This window comes from Amphiprion ocellaris, chromosome 2, assembly GCF_022539595.1.
Source record: "Amphiprion ocellaris isolate individual 3 ecotype Okinawa chromosome 2, ASM2253959v1, whole genome shotgun sequence".
NCBI classification, from domain to species: Eukaryota; Metazoa; Chordata; class Actinopteri; family Pomacentridae; genus Amphiprion; species Amphiprion ocellaris.
In genome coordinates this window covers 12,156,292-12,174,336 of record NC_072767.1, presented here as the reverse complement: position 1 = coordinate 12,174,336, position 18,045 = coordinate 12,156,292, and the positions used below count along the sequence as shown (strand labels likewise).

The 18,045-nt window shown below is 38.8% G+C and overlaps 1 protein-coding gene across 1 annotated transcript in view; it reads left to right on the top strand.

Moving 5' to 3' along the window:
- The first annotated feature begins 726 nt into the window (after positions 1-726).
- Positions 727-18,045, top strand: part of ghrhrb (growth hormone releasing hormone receptor b) — a 51,843-nt gene continuing 34,524 nt past the window's right edge. The window contains exons 1-2 of the mRNA XM_035956695.2: positions 727-1,099; positions 16,524-16,632. Of these exons, the coding sequence (XP_035812588.1) occupies positions 998-1,099; positions 16,524-16,632 (211 nt within the window). The 5' untranslated portion in view covers positions 727-997. The remainder of the gene's footprint in view (positions 1,100-16,523; positions 16,633-18,045) is intronic.

Below are 18,045 nucleotides of genomic sequence, written 5' to 3'. Positions count from 1 at the left end.
TTCGACTGTCCAGAAACAATGCTGAGGTTAACTGGTGGTGGTCAGACTGAGAGTGTGTGTTTGTCTGTCTCTGTGTGTCCCTGTGATGGACTACTGAAATGTCCTTTTGCCCCCAGTCAGCTGGGACAGACTCCTGCCCATCTACAGCCGGACACAAGATTAAACGGGTATAGCAAATAGAGGAGTAATTACAATTCTGTCTTGTCTCTATTTACAAGATGGACAAGGATGCTTTAATTGCCTTCAGATTTCACAAATAAAAGGGCTTTTTGTACTTTAGATGCTATGACAATACAAGAATTATTCAGAATATTTTGAATTACTAAGATCAATTTTCAGGTTTCATTGTGGATATAAGACAATTTGCCCACAAACAACACAAATGCTTCAAAAATTAGTCATGAAATAAAATAACTTTTGACTTTGAAACAGTAGTCTACCAAAAGTTTTTTTTTTTTTTTCAAATCTTACCTCTGTTAGTTTGCTGTGTTTTGTGGAGCTTTCTCAAAACAGTGTTTGAGGTGTTTGCTTTGTCTTTTGATGGTTATGGTTTTCAGATTCAATGTATTCGGGGAAGCATGAAGTGTAACATGCGTTAGGATGTATTTATACTGAGCACAGGCATGTTGGTTTTACGTAGGACCTTAGACTGAGTCCTAACTCCCTCTAGTCACACACTGTGACTGATGCAGGGAAGATCTCTCCACTTTCAGTCCTGTCTCGTGTGTCAGCGCGCAGCTCTCCTCCTCCCCTCTCGGTGCTTTCAGAGCGGAGCGCATCTTTTTTTCCGGCTCCGTCGGTCTCCGCTCTCCTCGGTGCGTACTGCGGACCTTCAACGGATACCGACGACATTCATCCCGGCAATCTGCCAGGCAGCTGCTCAGTTCATGGACTGTCGCGGTTGTGTAAACTGAACGGGGAAATAGTTTCTCCTTCTCCAAGACTTTGTCATTGGACACATCGCTACCTTTACGCGTGAACTTTTACAAGCGTAAAAATGTTCTTTCACCGCGTGTTCCTCTGTGGGAGCCTCAGGATGAAGTGGACGGACACGTTGCTTCACTTGGGTCTGTTCCTGCAGCTGGCGGTTCGGGATGCGGTGAGTCTGCTGGAGACATTCATCTGAATGAACAAGTGTGTTGCTGTGGATGTTGTTTGAGGCTGGTTTTTTTTTTTTATTTGAGATAAACAGTTTTTTTTGCAGCTCTGCGTGTGTACAGAATAAAGCAGTCTGCCTTTCACTGTAGTGTTCATAATTTCCCAGTGTTATGGAAGAAATACTACCACGATCATGTCCCAACAAAGAGTTCCTAATGATAGGAGGTAAAAGTGACCATCTTCATTTTGATAGACTGATTAAGATACTTGAACAGATTTTTACGTTTTTGGCAACACGATCATAATAATGGTAGCTTGGAACTTGTTATTGATTTTTTTTTCTCCTTTCAGATTTGTTTATTTACTTGGACACACAGTTCTTACATTGTGTTAATGTGGTCGCTTTTCAAGTTGAATTGTATTTATTCTTCTGTTTGACAAGTAATCACCAAATTAAGGAGAATTCTCATAGATTAAATATCAAAAGCAGTTTTTAACACTTGTCCAAAAATGAGGTCGCTCTAAATTATTGTAGTGCTTATTTACTGAAACATTCTGAGGAATAGCTAAAGTTTTCTTAATGTCACAAATAGCTGATTGCACATTTATTACTCAGTTGAAGTCAGAAATGTCAGAAACACAGCAAGTGTAACTGAGAAGTGTTTCATCCAGATATCGACCTGCTACCCTCATGTTTCTCATGTTAGTCTGAAGTGGATTAGAATAATACAATAATGACCTGATGGTCAGTGTGTCTCCAGTGGTGTCACATCCTCAGAGATCACCGGATTTTCTGACCACTGCTCCGTTTCTAACCTCATTAGGAGCTGTGGTCGGATGTGCAAGACTTTTGCCATGTCTACTAGGCGTGCTTATCGCCATGTTTTAGTGCAGAGGTTCCCAACCTGGGGTCCGCCCCTGAAAAAACATCGCAGAAATTCATCCATCCACTCGTTATCTATACACCAATTAATCCTCATTACGGTCACGGGGGGCTGGAGTCTGTCCCAGCTGACTTAGGGTGAAGCCAGGGGACACCCTGGACCTGTCACCAGTCTATCACAGGGCTACATATAGAGACAAACAATCACACTCACACCTATACGGACAATTTAGAATTACTGAGCATGTTTTTGGACTGTGGGAGGAAGCCAGAGTACCTGGAGAAAACCCATGCATGCACAGAGAGAACATGCAAACTCCATGCAGAAAGATGCAGGGAAGCAGGGACACGAACTGGGGATCTTCCAGCTGCAAAGCGACAGTGCTAACCACCAAGCCACTGTGCATCCCTCCCAGGACTTCAGCTAGCAACAGTTCTTCAACTGTCAACAGTCTGTAAACGCTGATGTTTTTTGAGTCTGTTCTAATTGTCAACTGCTACTCAAAGTTGAAAATATGCATTATAACAGTGGATATGGTCTGGCAGAGGCGAACAGAGGCCTCCAGGGTTGGGAGGGTTAAAGCTGCATAAATAGACCTTTATGGCCACTTGAGGTCAGCAGAACAAACTGTGAACTGGACAGTGACTAAATGTCTACTCACAAAATTGGGACAACAAATGTGTTCAAAAACGGTTGCTGATTTACAGATCCAGCAGACAAAGGACAACATTAGCACTCAGCTGAAGACGTGTTTTGATGCACTGGATGAGTCCAATTTTCAATTTCCTCTGACTCTATTTTAGTCTCCAGCTGCTAAACAAGCCACTATGTTCACCAGTGAGTCTGCATCTATTTTAGTGTTGTACAATGGAATTTTAGCGTGTTATGTTGTTGTTATAAACTAGTTACTGATTGCATCTAGAGATGGGGCTTGTTGAGAGCACTGATAATTAAACAATAAAAATGTAGACAAACAAATCTGTGAATTTAAAGATTAAAATATCAAGTGGGGTTTTAGTTGTCAGTGGTTTTGGTGCTGTGAGCAACATTTTTCATATTACATGTCATCATTTCTTGCATTAGTATAATTAAAATACTTAATAAAATAATCCTGTGATGTTTTTGGCTAAAAGAAGACTTCTGGCCAATAGACATAGATGCAAACAATGCAGTTTCAAATTCTGGAAATCAGCTCTGCAAATGCTTTACGAGCAAGGAAATGGATTTGACACATTCGTTTGAACTCAGACAAGTTTTGTTAAGCAAATATATGTTGAATTGTCTACAATCCTGTTTGTAATATTCACAGACAGGATGTCAAGGATCAGTCAAAGTGAGGGCCTGATGCTTGGTCTGGGAACCTCAGAGTCACACCCCTGTTTTTAGGGGTGACCTGTTTCAGCTGTATTCATCAGACTGTGATTTACAGTGAGCGCTGAGTGGCTGGAATGAGAGCCAGAACCTCCAAGTCTGAGGCCATGGTGTGCTCGGTTGTGGATTTTTCCCTCAGGGCTGGGGGTGAGTTGCTGCCCTAAGTGAAGGACGTTAAATATGTTGGGATCTTGTTCATGAGTCACAACAAAATGGAGCATGAGCTGGTGATGCTTCAACAATAACACAGGCATTGTACTGGGTTGTAATAATGAAGAAGGATTTACAAGTCGATGTATGTTCCAGCCATCACCTATGAGGGTAATGACAGAGAGATTTAGATACAAGTGGTCAAAATGAGTTTTCTCTGTTGGGTAGGGATAGGGTGAGGAGCTCAGAGATCCATTGGGGTTTGAAGTAGAGTTGCTATTCTAGATCTGGTGAACGGATTACATATCTCATCTGTCTTGGTAACATCCAAAGATCTGCCCGGAGGAGCTAGAAAATATTGCTGGGGAGAAGGACATCTGGAATGCCTGCTGCTACAGCAGTGCAACTTTAGAGAAACAAGACAAAGTGGATGTAGTAAATCAGTGTAATTATAACAAATGTTAGTTTAAAAAACTCAAAAATTAAGTAAAACATTTAAAGCTTTTAATTGTGCAAGAATATGACTTCTGCAGTTGCTACACTATTATATGTAATGGATTAATATTACTCATGTATTATTTATGACCAGCATTTTACATGTTCTTTTTAATGTCTATGTATAATGCACAACAAATTTAATGTAAAATATGAATTTGGAAAGTAACTATAGCTGTCAGATAAAAGTAGTAGGAAACAAATGTACATTTTCCTCCATGAGGAGTCGAAGTATATACTAGAATAAAATGGAAATACTTTACTAAAGTACAAGTATCCCAAACATCAACATAAGAGCAGTTCTTAAGTTAATGTATGTATATCAAGTTCTTAACAAATTTATTAGACCACCATTCAGTGTAAGGTTTTTGCTACTGCTGCCCTAAATAAACAGTATTGCTGATAACCAAAATATTTGTTTTATGTTTCTGTAATGGTTAATCCACCAGTATGTGTAGCTCTTTAATGAAAATGGTATCTTTAATGCTAAAATAGAATTATTGTTGTTGTCCATGAATTTTCAAATTTACTGTTTTGCAAAAAACAGAAAAAATAGCAAAGCACATTATAATATTTTAATTGAGATTCTAAATTACAGTTATTTGCTTGCATTCCTGAACAGAATTTTTTTTTTTTTTTTTGTGGTTATATATTAGTGTTGAATTCAGAGAATTCCAGCGTGCTGGCTCAAATTTGGGTAAAAAAAACATAATTTCAGTTTGAAATTCCTCACTTCTGTTGAAAATGGTGAAGCATAGGGAACTCACTGAGGAAGAAAGAGTCTGAATTAAAGCACTTTATGATGCTGGATGGTCTTTGAGACAAATAGGGCACTGTGTGTGTTCTCACAGTGTGGTCAATATGCCTTGAAAAAGTCCATAAAAGCAATGGCAGCAAGAATGTAAGCTGTTATTAGGGCCAAAGAAGGTCATACAAAATATTAAGATGTTTGGTTAATATATGTGAATAAGGACTATTTAGTTGTTCCAGTTTGTTATTTGCCTAATAAATAACAATACAATTTTTAGTTTGAAACAAATTTTTGACAGATTTCTAAAATATTTATGTTCTCTCATTTTTATGACAGGTGGTCTAATAAATTTGTTAGGTACTGTACATGCTGGCATTTCTGCACTGATTTCCAGGAGAAGGCTCTTCCAGAGCTTTTGAGATGTCCATTGACCCACTAACATCTGTCACCAGCCTGAGGGAAGTCGTGCTTCTGCCTTTTAAACAAGCCATAAAGCCTTAAAATCAGCTCTAAAGGCCACAGGTAACTGGTACACAGAGGCCAAAATGAAGAAATGTACTGTGACTTTTTTTTTTTTTTTTTTTTTTTAACATCTTGTAAGTGCTCTTCATTTGGCTGTTATCTGTAAAAACCAAAGACATTAAGTGACTTTTGGGTTGAATATTGAGTGACAATAATTTGTTTCCTGAATATTAAGACAGGAAGGGGTGAAAGGAGAATGGAGAGAGAAAAGGATTGGGATGAAATGATATATAATAGTATCCTTACACTGGATATGCACATTTAATATATATGCATTAGAGAGGTCATTGGAGAACCTGGACCACAAAGATAAATTCATGTAAGGACACAAAGTTTAAAAAGTGAAAAAAAACGTATGGAGGATGTCTCTGGCCCAGACAAGACCAATAGGTACAGAATCAGGCAAGAGGGCAGGATAGCAGATGGTCAACATATACTATATGTTCATTCCATTTTGCTCAATGTTTTTATTTTTAAAAATTATATTATTTGTAGGATCTGCCTCAAAATTCCAGTATAGTTGTACCTTTAGTTTTAAGAGCCTCCTGTGTAAGTAAAGCTTAACTGGAAGAGAAAAACAAGGCAAACTGAGACATTATGACCCAAACATAACACATCATAGTTCAAAGACTTTTTCATTTTTCTGTGATTTCCTGCATTCACACAGTTTTTCTTTCAATGAGCAATAATTACCATTACTTCAGGCCTTTAAATGTGTTGGACTGCTTGTTTTCCAACATGTCTGATGGTCTTTTTTCTCAGTTGGTCTTTGTTGTAGTGGAGTGTGATACTACAAGATTTGGTATCGATCCTATACCAAGTAAATACAGGGCCGATATCAATACTCCAAACTAACTTTTTCAGTTGTCACACTTGTGCGACAGACGTGGCCAGTTGGTTGCACCCACCTGGTCCCACCTGGTCACAGGCGACCAGGTGGGACCATGATTGTTTATCGACAGACGCTACATTTACCAATGTTCTCTAAATGCCTCACAGTGCAGACTGTGGTAGATGCTGCTCAGTGGCTATGGTGCTCAGAGAGGTGTGAGCCAAAATGACTTTGAAAAGAGTGAGATAGTGTCCTCATTTCAGATTTGTCCAAGATGAAAGTGACTGATTTTATCCAGATGTGTTGTTTTCTATGAGTGGAGAAAACAGCGCACTTAAGTGTGCTATGTCACTCAAGAGTGTTGAAATTTTAAGGGCCGCAGTCATTCGTTTTCATATAGTGGTTTGAAGATAAAATCATGTCATTAGTGATTATTTTTCCACCAAGGAACGAGGCGGAGTTATGTGATAATTGGCGTATGTTTGTCTGTCTGTCTGTCTGTAAGCAACATTACTCAAAATTGGATTTGGATGAAATTTTCAGGGAAGGTCAGAAATGACACAAGGATCAAGTGATTAAATTTTAGAAGTGATGTGGTGATAGTCTGGATCCACAGATTTGTTAAAGATTTCTGTATCATTGCGAGATAGCGGCACGATGTCACTATATCTACGGCAACAAATGAACGCATGGTCAGCTGCCTGCTGAGGATCACATGATTGCGATCCTCCTACAAATCCACCACTGCAGACTAATTGAAACTTATCTGTTGGAAATCATACAACTGAGCAGCCTTGGCAGACTACTGCGCTCTCTGAGTGCTTTTCTTGTTTAATTTTGTTTTTGCCCTGCTACGGTGCTAGGCTTTGTAATGGGTTCTGTGATTCACTATTTTCCTGCCTGTAGTCCGATCATCAGCTGTGTCTCAGTTGGACTTCTCGCTCTCTGTCTCCTCTTTCCTCAGTTTTGGTTGAGGAACGCACAACAACTAAACAGCTCATTTTACACATCAGGGAGGAACAGACTGATGGAGACATGGAAGAAATGAAAGTTACTATGATATATGATGTAGCTGCTGAACCTGCTTGCCTGTCTGTCTGCCGCTGCTGAGTCATGTGATGGTACAACATCCAATCACAAAAGGGAGGAGGATTAACTGCTGCTCCGCTCTGTGACAGGAGGAGCTCTGACAGACAGACAGGTTTCCTCTTTGATGAAACCACAGCAGTGCAGGCATACAGGAGAGAAACCAAAACTAAAACATCCATCTCATTACACTGGTATCGTTGAATATTAATACCAACGTTGGTATAGATAATGTTGATATTTGGATCGATCTGCCCACCACTGCTGTGTTGCCACGTTCCCACATCTCAGTACTTGTATTTGTGAGTACAACATTATTATTACTAATAGACATTATAGTACTCCAAGGAAGGACACAAGCTGTAATCATTTATATATTTTTTTGTTTAACCACAGTAAAACTGATATTCTCAATCCTGCATCAGATGCATACTGCGAGCACATAATGAAAAGTTCAGAAGCAGGAACAAACCCCAAGCATGGACCCTCCCTGTCAGACCTTGACAATGGAGCTCCTGCACCCTCAGTCAATCTGTCCATGGCTTCCATGCAGGTCCTCTGAGACTAGCTAGTCAATGGCCCTGACAGGGAAGAGAAGTTGCCCTTAGAAGGCAAAAACCACCCACAACCCTGTGTTCCCCACCACCTTGATTTGGGTAATGCACTCCCTGGGCCAGAGCAAACAGACCTGATGTTGGAGTGCAGAGGCCAATGCAGGGTCTCTCTCTGGTGATACTTGATTCAGGTGAGTCACTCTGAGCCTTAACCTCAGCACGGTGCGTCAGCTTCACTATGATGGTCCTCTGTCTTTATTTAATGTCTATCAAGGTGAGATCATTCCTTCAGCCTGATTTTTGTTTTTATAGCTATGTTGAAATTAAAATTCTTTTCTGTGCAGTTTGACTAGCAGGCTAAAGGTGGTTAATTTCAAATCAAAGTTGTTGTTTTTTTTTGTCTGGGTCCTAAAAAGTAAAAAATAAGCCACAAAGATATAAATATTGACTAAAATGAAATATTTTATTGAAGCAATTTTTTTCAGCTGTATTGCCCAGCCCTACAGTGTGTCATCAGCATAAAAATGAAAACTACTACTACTACTGTGAGAGAAAGAAAGTAGGATATCATTTCAAAACATTAAAGGGCCAATGTTAGACACACACACACACACACACACACACACACACACACACACACACACACACACACACACACACGCACACACACACACACATACCACACAGTAATGACATTAAAGACCTGGTGATTACCTGCCCTTTGTATCACTGTGAAATTTTGAATGTAAATGATGGCAGCTTAGTAAAGATGGCTGGAGGCAACAGGTGTCCTGATATAATGCCTGGTTAAGGCACTGATTGAATTTAAATGACACAGCTGCAATGAAAACTGTTGACATGTAGGGTTGAGGGTTAGTGTAATTAAAATGCATGGTTAAATGACACTCAATCTCTGCTTTCTCTCTCTCTCTCTCTCTCTCTCTCTCTCTCTCTCTCTCTCTCACACACACACACACACACACACACACACACACACACACACACACACACACAATAGGGTTTTATTATCTACTGAAGTTAGGAAAACATCTGCAAGTCTCTGCTTCTCCTCACATGAGTTTGGCAGACGACTGAACTATAAAACATGTCGTGTTGCTTCATAAGACAGCATGTCGTGCTACTATCTTGTTTGTATAAAGGCGGTTTGTTCCATACACCTGCAGGACAGATATCACTACACTGTCTTGTTTTATGGTGAGGCTGGGCTGTCAGATAGAGTTTTTCGGTTACATGCTGTCATTTATTGCTTCTGTAGGTATAAACTATAAATGATGTAGGAGTTTACAGGCCACCCAGTTGAAGTAAATCATGAAAATATTTAGCTTTTTCATAATAAACTCTCTTCCCTCATGTAAGGTGCATGCTGGATGTGTCTGATAATACTTAAAATAGAAAATGAGAGTATCAGAGATAGTAGAGAGCTGTTAGAAAATAAGGAGTATATTTGACTATAGCCTCCATCATCGTTCATGTTGCTCATGCAGTCTCATCCCAGCAAATCGGTCCATGTTATGCTGGGAACTGATAGGATTATTTATCAGAAAGCCTGGCTTTACTGTGTATGGCAGCAGATACCAACATGTGAGTTATAATCTCCAAAGGAGGCAGCAGGATCAGCTTTACAAACAAGACAAAACTAAATTGTACTGCAAGTTATCATTGGTCTAAAAATGTTTCCATCTTTCTGCTTACATACCTTTTGTTTGTACACTTAAGTTTAACCTTCTGATCCTAAAGTCCACCACTGGGTTTGACAGATATGCTTTCCTTAAAATAAAATGCCATAATTCAACCATTTTTCAGAAAAAGAAACTGTAAAAACTGGAGAAATCTTCAGATTTTCAACTTTCCAAAAGTGTCTGAATGTGCAAGTCAGTCAGAGCAAATAGTCAATAATACACTTAGATTATGTTAAAAAAAAAAAAAAAAATTCTACACTCCTCTGTGTAGCCCAAAAGCCGTGCCTTTTTCAGCAGTGAATCACAATCACGTGAGAAGATTCAGGTGAACTGCTGGCCGTGTTTCCACAGAACAGAGAGGACATGACAAGACGGACTAAGAGGAGGAAAATAAAATGCATTTGATCGATTAAAAAAATGCAACGTGGTTCATGAACAGTATACAGAGGAACATGTTGTCAGTAAGTTGTTGGAAAATACATTCAACAGGTGAAATATCTTTCTATAGTTGATGTGATGTGAAAAATATGAATTTGTAGAGGTTGTAAAAATGTACATGAGCCTAGTTAAATCCCTCTTGTAGCATGTAGAGCCATTATTTTTTTTTTTTTTTCAATTTTGGTAACATCTGTGGGCACTTGTTATACATACAAATGTTATACATAATGATTCCACTTTAAAAGAAAAAAATAATTTCAAAAACTCAACTTCTGTTTATGTCTCTGTGTATTTTTTTTTTTATCTATAGTTTTATAACTGCACAAGAAACATTTTTTCATTTTCTCTACTTCTAGCCATGGCTGTGATGTTTCCATAATGGAGATGCAAGACTTTTTATTGCAGTGAAAAAATGTGCCTACAGTTAGGAAAGATGTGACAGGAGAGAAATGGTTAAAAATCTCAGTCAACCATACACATCTGGACACTGCAATTTTACCCCATTCTTCTTTACAAAACTGCTCAATCTCTGTCAGGTTGCACTGCAGACTCCAGTCATAAATTCTCAGTTGGACTGAGAACTAGGCCCCTCCAGAACATTCACAACATGAACTCTAATTCACTAATTGGGTGACTTCTAGCACCAACTGGCTACACCTGTGTTGAATCAGTTAAGTGACTGTAAAAGGCGTAAAAACTTACAACTTACTTATTTTACATTTTATATTCATAATTGTATTCTTTAATTGACATTATTTGTACAAATCTGTTTTCATGTTGACATGAAAGAGTATTTTTTTGTAAATCAAAATGTACCTGATTCAAGGTTGAAAAGTAATATAAGGGGAAAACTTCAAAGGGGTACTGTACACAGGCAGTGTTGAAGTACATAATTTTTTTTTTTTATCAGATAAAGTTTCTTATTTAAATGGCTCCCACATGTACCCACAGAATGCACCTCACACCAATGTTTCCCAACCTTTGGATACCTTGTCACAGGTTGTTCCACCTGCTATGAACATGCAGTCTGTATCTGGACATGCTATTTGAATAATAATATTTTATCACAGGCTTTTGTGTCGTGTTGCAGTTCTGCTTGCACTGTGCTCACATCTCAAAATGCAAATTAAGTGGGCAGAACTGGCAGATTTGTTAAAATACTAAGCATCCCTGCAGCATGGACTTGCATGTTTAACCTTTGCCAATGAAGAGTTTGCTTGCAGATATTTTTGAGAAAGTAGGATAAGCCAGAGGTATGAGCTACCAACTTACTGGGTGGGTGGATGAGCCAAACTATCTCTCCATGTTGTAGTTAAAACCGACAAGGTACATTAAGAAGCATTTTCTCTTGTTCAAAAAGGGTATCCAAGACAATGCAGTTGTCTGTCGGGATCCTCACAACTTGGCCCTACAAAACTACAAATATGTCTTCAATTTGCAAAAAATACAGACATTTCTAAGTGACCCATATATATATATATATATATATATATATATATATATATATATATATATATATATATATATATATATATTAGTGGTGGGACGCGATTAAAAAATTTAATCTAAATTACAGGCTTTGTAATCAATTAATCGCAATTAATTGCAGTTTTGTCAAAGCAATATTTGATACAATAAGTGAAGTTTTTCAATTCAAATAAAATTGTGGTTGACAGTTGAATCAATGAATAGACATATACGTGTTTATAATTTAAAATTTATTTTAAAAAAGGAAAATGGGACATATAGAAAAAAGTGATTTTGATGACTTAAAGCCTGAATTTAGTTGTTTTTTTCCACTGTATGGCTCATAAAATCAGCATAAGTAGTTCAAGGAGCTTCAGAAAGTTGAAAATCCAGAGATTCATTCTGTTTTCATCTTTTCTGGGCCTGATAAATGGTGGAATTTTGATGGTTCTTTTTATAGGAATATCAATTTTTATTTATGTAATTTTTTTATAAACAAAAAGTTTATAATTAAGTTATTAAAAGAGATGTTTTTGTTGTTTAGGTTATTCCTCCTCCAAGGAGGCAGAGCCTCAACCGAGTAAAAACTTAAACCACAAAAATGTTTCATTTCTATTTATCTGCATTTTTCATCTGTCTGCTACATTCACAGATTACTGCAAATCTAAGTGCAATTATAGCGATTTTATTCAACATTTTAAGACTTTCTGTAAACTCAAGCACTGTCTAGAAAAGTGGCCTATTATGGGATGGCTACACCGTTAGCCGTTAGCATGACTCGTAGCTAACGTTAGCTCTGGTGCTAACAGCAACATGTTTTACGTTGAGGAGATACCGTCGGCTTGAAGTGACGCAGTGACCAGAAAACTCTTTGTTGTACAATTTACACACAACCAGGCTTTTATCCAAGCTGCCATTGGGAAGATTTTTAAAAGGACACTTTCTGTCCAACAAGCTCAATCTGGTCTTCCTTCACTGTTCACCAGTGCCTGACTTCACTCAGTACTTCCCGTGCTTCTTCTTCATGGCTACAAACAGACTTTAGGTTCATTACCGCCACCTACTGGGCTGGAGTGTACATCAGAGTTACCGGTGTGCCAGAAATGAGGGAACTGAGGAGGGTGCAATTAATTGCGTTACTATTTTTAACGCGTTATTAATGAATCGAAATTAAAGTCCCAGCCCTAATATATATATATATATATATATATATATATATATATATGTATATATATATATATATATATATATATATATATATATATATATATATATATATATATATATATATATATATATACATATATATATATATATATATATCACATATCTCACATGGTTCAATGTTGAAAATTCAAATGTTGGACTACCTTGGACTGAATACTTTTAATGGGCTCTGTATATGTGTTTGAAAGAAGCATCATGCTACCCAGATAACATAGCTTTGCATTTAAATCAACATAGCAACTTGATTTTGAACAAACACTTGTACAAGACATTCATCAAAACATCAAATGTTTTAAAATTGTAATGGTGAGATAGACAATATTTTAGGTGTTTTAGAAGGCTGAAACACACCAGCAACTGGTTCAATAAAAGAAACACATGCAGAGATGCAGGGAAAAAAGTCCTGCAAGCAGACCAGGTGGTGTTTCTGTTGAATAGCAGTGAGCATCTCTTCCTCCTCTCTTCAATCCTGGACACTGCAGTGCTGTGAGAGCAGAGAGTCAAAGGTCATGCTCGCCTGCAGTGTCTCCATCTGTTCCACAGGCAGGTGTTGCAGCTGAAATGGTTCACACAAATTAAATCAAATGCATCCACTAGAGAAATCAATTAAACACCTTCAAAGTAATTATCTGAGTTTTTTCTAACTTGACAACAAAGTAGATCATTTTCACGACATGATTGGACAAATGTAATTCATTCTGGAGATTGGAATCTTACATTTCCTTGGCACAAAGGAAATTAATTCCTCATCTCAGGTTAGAATAGATCTGCAGGTTTCTGGCCTCTGTCTGTTCACATTCATCAGAAGAAATGAGAAAGTGAAAGATGTCTAGAGGAAGTTGTTGTATGCTCACATTTGCAAGGTTCACTTGAAACCTGCAGCCTATTAATGTACAGACTAATATCTGAATGATCAGTTCTTTAAGTTGTAACTAAGTTCTAAAATCTCTCTTAAAAAATCTGCCAGAATGTAGAGATATATCAAGTATATGTGCATATCACTTAAATATCAAATGAGTCTAAATCAACTTACAGCATCTGCATTACTTGTAAGTTGAACAGTAGGGTATTTGCTCCTGTGTCAAATTATAAAGCTAACAGAATAGATATACTACATTAAGAATACAGGTCCCATAATAGGAACTCAATGCAACAAAAGCAGGTACTTTTTATTCATAAAAATCCAATCTTTTAGATTATTATTACTTCATATGTCCACCTTCATTGTTTGATCGATGACTCTTCTTCGGTAAGGAGCACAGATTTCTGGTGAGATGTTCTTTCATTCTTCAGAGATATTTTTGTGTTCAGCTGCTCTTTGCTGGAGGCCATAAGTACTTTCTCTTTAAAATGCAAAAAAAGGTTTCTATTAGATTCAGTTTAGGTGACATGCTTGGCCATGTAATAATTTTCACTTTGTTTCTCTTTTAGAAACTCGTGTGATTTCTAGTGTACCTTATTTTCCGGATTATAAGTTGCACTTTTTTTCATAGTTCGGCTGGTCCTGCGACTTATACTCAGGGGCGAATTGTGTATATTAAAATATATAATTTCACATGCTCTTAAATGTTATTTCACACTCACCGACATGACCAAGGCGTAAGCATTACCTACAGGCACTCTAGGCTTGTGACAACTACCGGTATCTGCTACTCATGTACCACTGAAAATTAATTTAAACATTAACTTAAAGACAACTGAGACAGACAGAACACAAATGCCCCCAAAAAGAAAATCATATTCTACAGGCTACAAGCTGCAAGTAGTGAAATATGTAGCTGAAAACGGTAATCGAGCAGCAGAAAGAAAGTTTGGATTGAGCAAGAAACTTGTGAGGGACTGGCAAAAAGCGGAGGTTACTCTTACTGCAATGAAGACAACAAAGAAAGCTAATCACAGGCTAAAAGCAAGATGGCCACAGCTGGAGGAACAAGTTCACAGATGGGTGCTTGAACAACGTGCTGCCGGAAGAGGTTTGTCTACGGTGCAGTTATGTCTCCACGCCCTGGTAGTTGCCAAGGCGAATATGAATGACTTTGCAGGAGGACCTTCTTGGTGTTACCGCTTCATGCAATGCAACCGCCTCTCTATCAGAGCACGGACAACGGTGTGCCAAACACAGCCAGCAGACTTCCAAGCCAAGGTCGGCAGTTTCCATGAGTTCGCTGAAAAGCAGTTAATTGAGCACAACGTGACACCGGATCATATTATCAACATGGACGAGGTCCCCCTCACATTTGACATCCCCATGGGCCGAAGTGTCACAGAGAAAGGGCAAAAGAGTGTGAATATACTGACAACTGGATATGAGAAATCACACTTCACAGTGGTGCTGGCATGTTGTGGTGATGGATCAGAACTGCCACCAATGGTCATTTTCAAATGGAAAACCATGCCAAAAATCCAATTATCCCCCTCAGTTGTCATGGCCATGAATGAGAAAGGGTGGATGGATCAAGAAATGCTGAAGTTTTGGCTTACAAGTGCTACACTAAGTATCCTAATGGCTTTTTTAAAACACGCAAAGCCCTGCTTGTAATGGACAGTATGCGAGCGCACATCACGCCACAGTTCAAAGACAAATTAAACCTTTTCAACTCCATACCCGCCATCTTCCCTGGAGACTTAACCAAAGTATTCCTGCCACTTGACATCTCGGTGAACCGGAGCTTTAAGGCAGTCTTGCGTCACCTGTGGGAGGAGTGGATGATGGATGGAGCGTACAGCTTCACCGGCAACCAGGAGGATACGCCATGCAACTTTCCTGGAAGTCATTCAATGGATCGACAAAGCATGGACTTCAGTGACAGCTGAAACCACCCTGTCGGGTTTCAGAAAGGTCGGATTAATTGAACCCGGAACTGATGCTGAATTCAATGGATTTTGTGATTTGGACTGAGATCGAGAGTTTGGTAAACTTGCTTACCGGTATCTTGCTTTTTTGGACTCGCAACTTTATTTTTATTCCTCCTATTCATCCTCCCTGTTATGTTGTTTATGCTTCGTGTTTCTGAATAACTGTTAGCATGTTACGTTAGCATACCGTACACCCATTCAGCCTGTTGTTCTTTATTCTATTGTTATTATAACTTGCCTTTCAAGATGGAATGTCTGTTCTTGGTCTCGGATTGTGTAAAATAAATTTCCCCAAAAAATGTGACTTATAGTCCAGTGCGACTTATTATGTTTTTTTTCTTCTTCATGATGCATTTTTTGACTGGTGTGACTTATACTCCGGAGCGACTTTGGATTGTTATTGTGTTTTATTATTCCTGTTCTGCCAAATATCTGCAGACTTAGACTTATCTTGTCAGCCAGTATTTTGGTTTATCCACAGATATTCATGGTAGCATCTATAAATGCCATCCCTCCCTAACACATTTTGGAATCAAGCAGCACAGTCATCACACTCTTACCTCTATGCTTCACCTTCAGGACCATGCATTCACTGTGGTAGTCTTGAACAGGTTTACCCCAAACATGCTGGACCCCAGCTGATTAAAACAAATTCATCTTGGTCTCATCTGATCAAAGAATTTGCTCTCAATATTAATCAGACTTCTTTTTGTGTTGTTTAGCAGACTTTCATTCTGCATGTTTGAGCCTAAAGCAAACAAGGGTCTTTTTTTGGACATCATCCATAGAGGTTCATGTTACACATTTTTTTCACACTGTCTAAACTATCACACCCTTGCTCACCTGTTTCTCAGAGCTAGACTGCGCAAGCAGTGGAGTTATTGTAGGAGGATGGCTGCTGGTTCTCTGATTTGTAATACTGACTCACTCTATGCTTTAGTTGGCTCATTGGGACTTACAACTCAGCATTGAGATGTGCACTGCAGTGCCAAAATCATACTGGTAAACTCACTTTTAAACCTTGTCACTGTGCTGTTGTGCATTTTCTTGTGTAACTGGACTGCAATAAAGATCTGCCTCTTTTCTCTACAGACGGAAGCGATCCACCCAGACTGCGCTCTGGTGGTTCAGCACATGAAGGCTCAGGAAGAATGCGACCAGATCCTCAGGCAAGAGGAGAACAACCACTCTGACAAGACAGGTGGATATGTGTTTTAGTCTTGCTGTGGCAACAAAGATCTGTGCAGATGCTGTTGTCAGGGGGAAGCATCAGTTCTCCACAAGGTCAAACACAGTCTATAGTGTTACAGTAAGACCTGGTTTGAGTGTTAGATACATTGCTGTCTCTTCAGACACTCCTATATACATCAAGTGATACCTCAGCATTTAAATAAGGCAGATTTAGTCATTTGTTAACAATAACAGACAAAATATTTGTCATTTATGAAATGTTATGATTTGGATAATTCATTCATATGACTGATGTTTTTGTGTTTTCGCTGCCTTGCGTTGAGGGTTAGGGTTAACCCTGCCAGAGAAAAAGTATTGAATTCTGTCTGATGATTAGTAGCAGCAAATGACCTGATTGGTAAATCTTTTTTTTAGTATTAGTAGAGTGATTGTGCTTTTCCAGATTGCATGAGAGTGCTTTACCACCCATTCTAAGTTCTTCAAGAGAAGGCTCTGTGTTCTTTTTAAACCCCCAAACCACATTAGTCACTATTCAGTAACAACCCAAGACTTGCATGCCTTGTGGTGTGAATGGTTGTAAAACTACCTGGGCAGGGGATGACTCAAAGTGCTCAAAGTGTTAATGGTGATAAAACCGTCCAGGGAGGGATCCCAGGACTGTGTTAGAAGTACAGGATGAGTGACATCGTAGAGCCATCCCATTTGAGAGATGACAGTTCCATAGACAACTTTCTGAGCTTGTTTCTCAAACCATCCGTCTGGTATGTCCAGAATATGAACATTGCTGTCCTCTAAGGAGACACTATATATTACTTATAATACAGTCCTGAAATCCCTCCGTGGACTGTCTTCCCACCGTTAACACCTTGAGTCATCCCTCCCAAGGTAGTTTTACAGCACTCGCATACCTTACGTCACCTGAGTCTTGGATTGTTAACAGACTGTGAGAAATGTGTGTTGGGGGTTAGAATAAATATCTTGGACTGCTCATTTAGGGCTGTACAGTGCCTTGGTTGTTAGCACTGTCGTCTTGCAGCTAGAAGATCCCCGATTCGCATCCCAGCCTTCCAGGGATCTTTCTGCATGAAGTTTGCATGTTCTCCCTGTGCATGCGTGGGGTTTCTCCGGGTTCTCCAGCTTCTTCCCACAGTCCAAAAACATGCTGAGGTTAATTGGTAACTCTAAATTGTCTATAGGTGTGAATGTGTCTGTGACTGTTTGTCTCTATATGTAGCCCTGTGATAGACTGGTGACCTGTCCAGGGTGTCCTCTGCTGTCATCCTAAGTCAGCTGGGATAGACTCCAGCCACCGTGACCCTAATAAGGATTAAACGGTGCATAGATAGTGGATGGATGGATGGAATCCTCATTTATATAGACAAATATCGATATAGTAGTACAGTATGAAGTATAGTAGTAGATA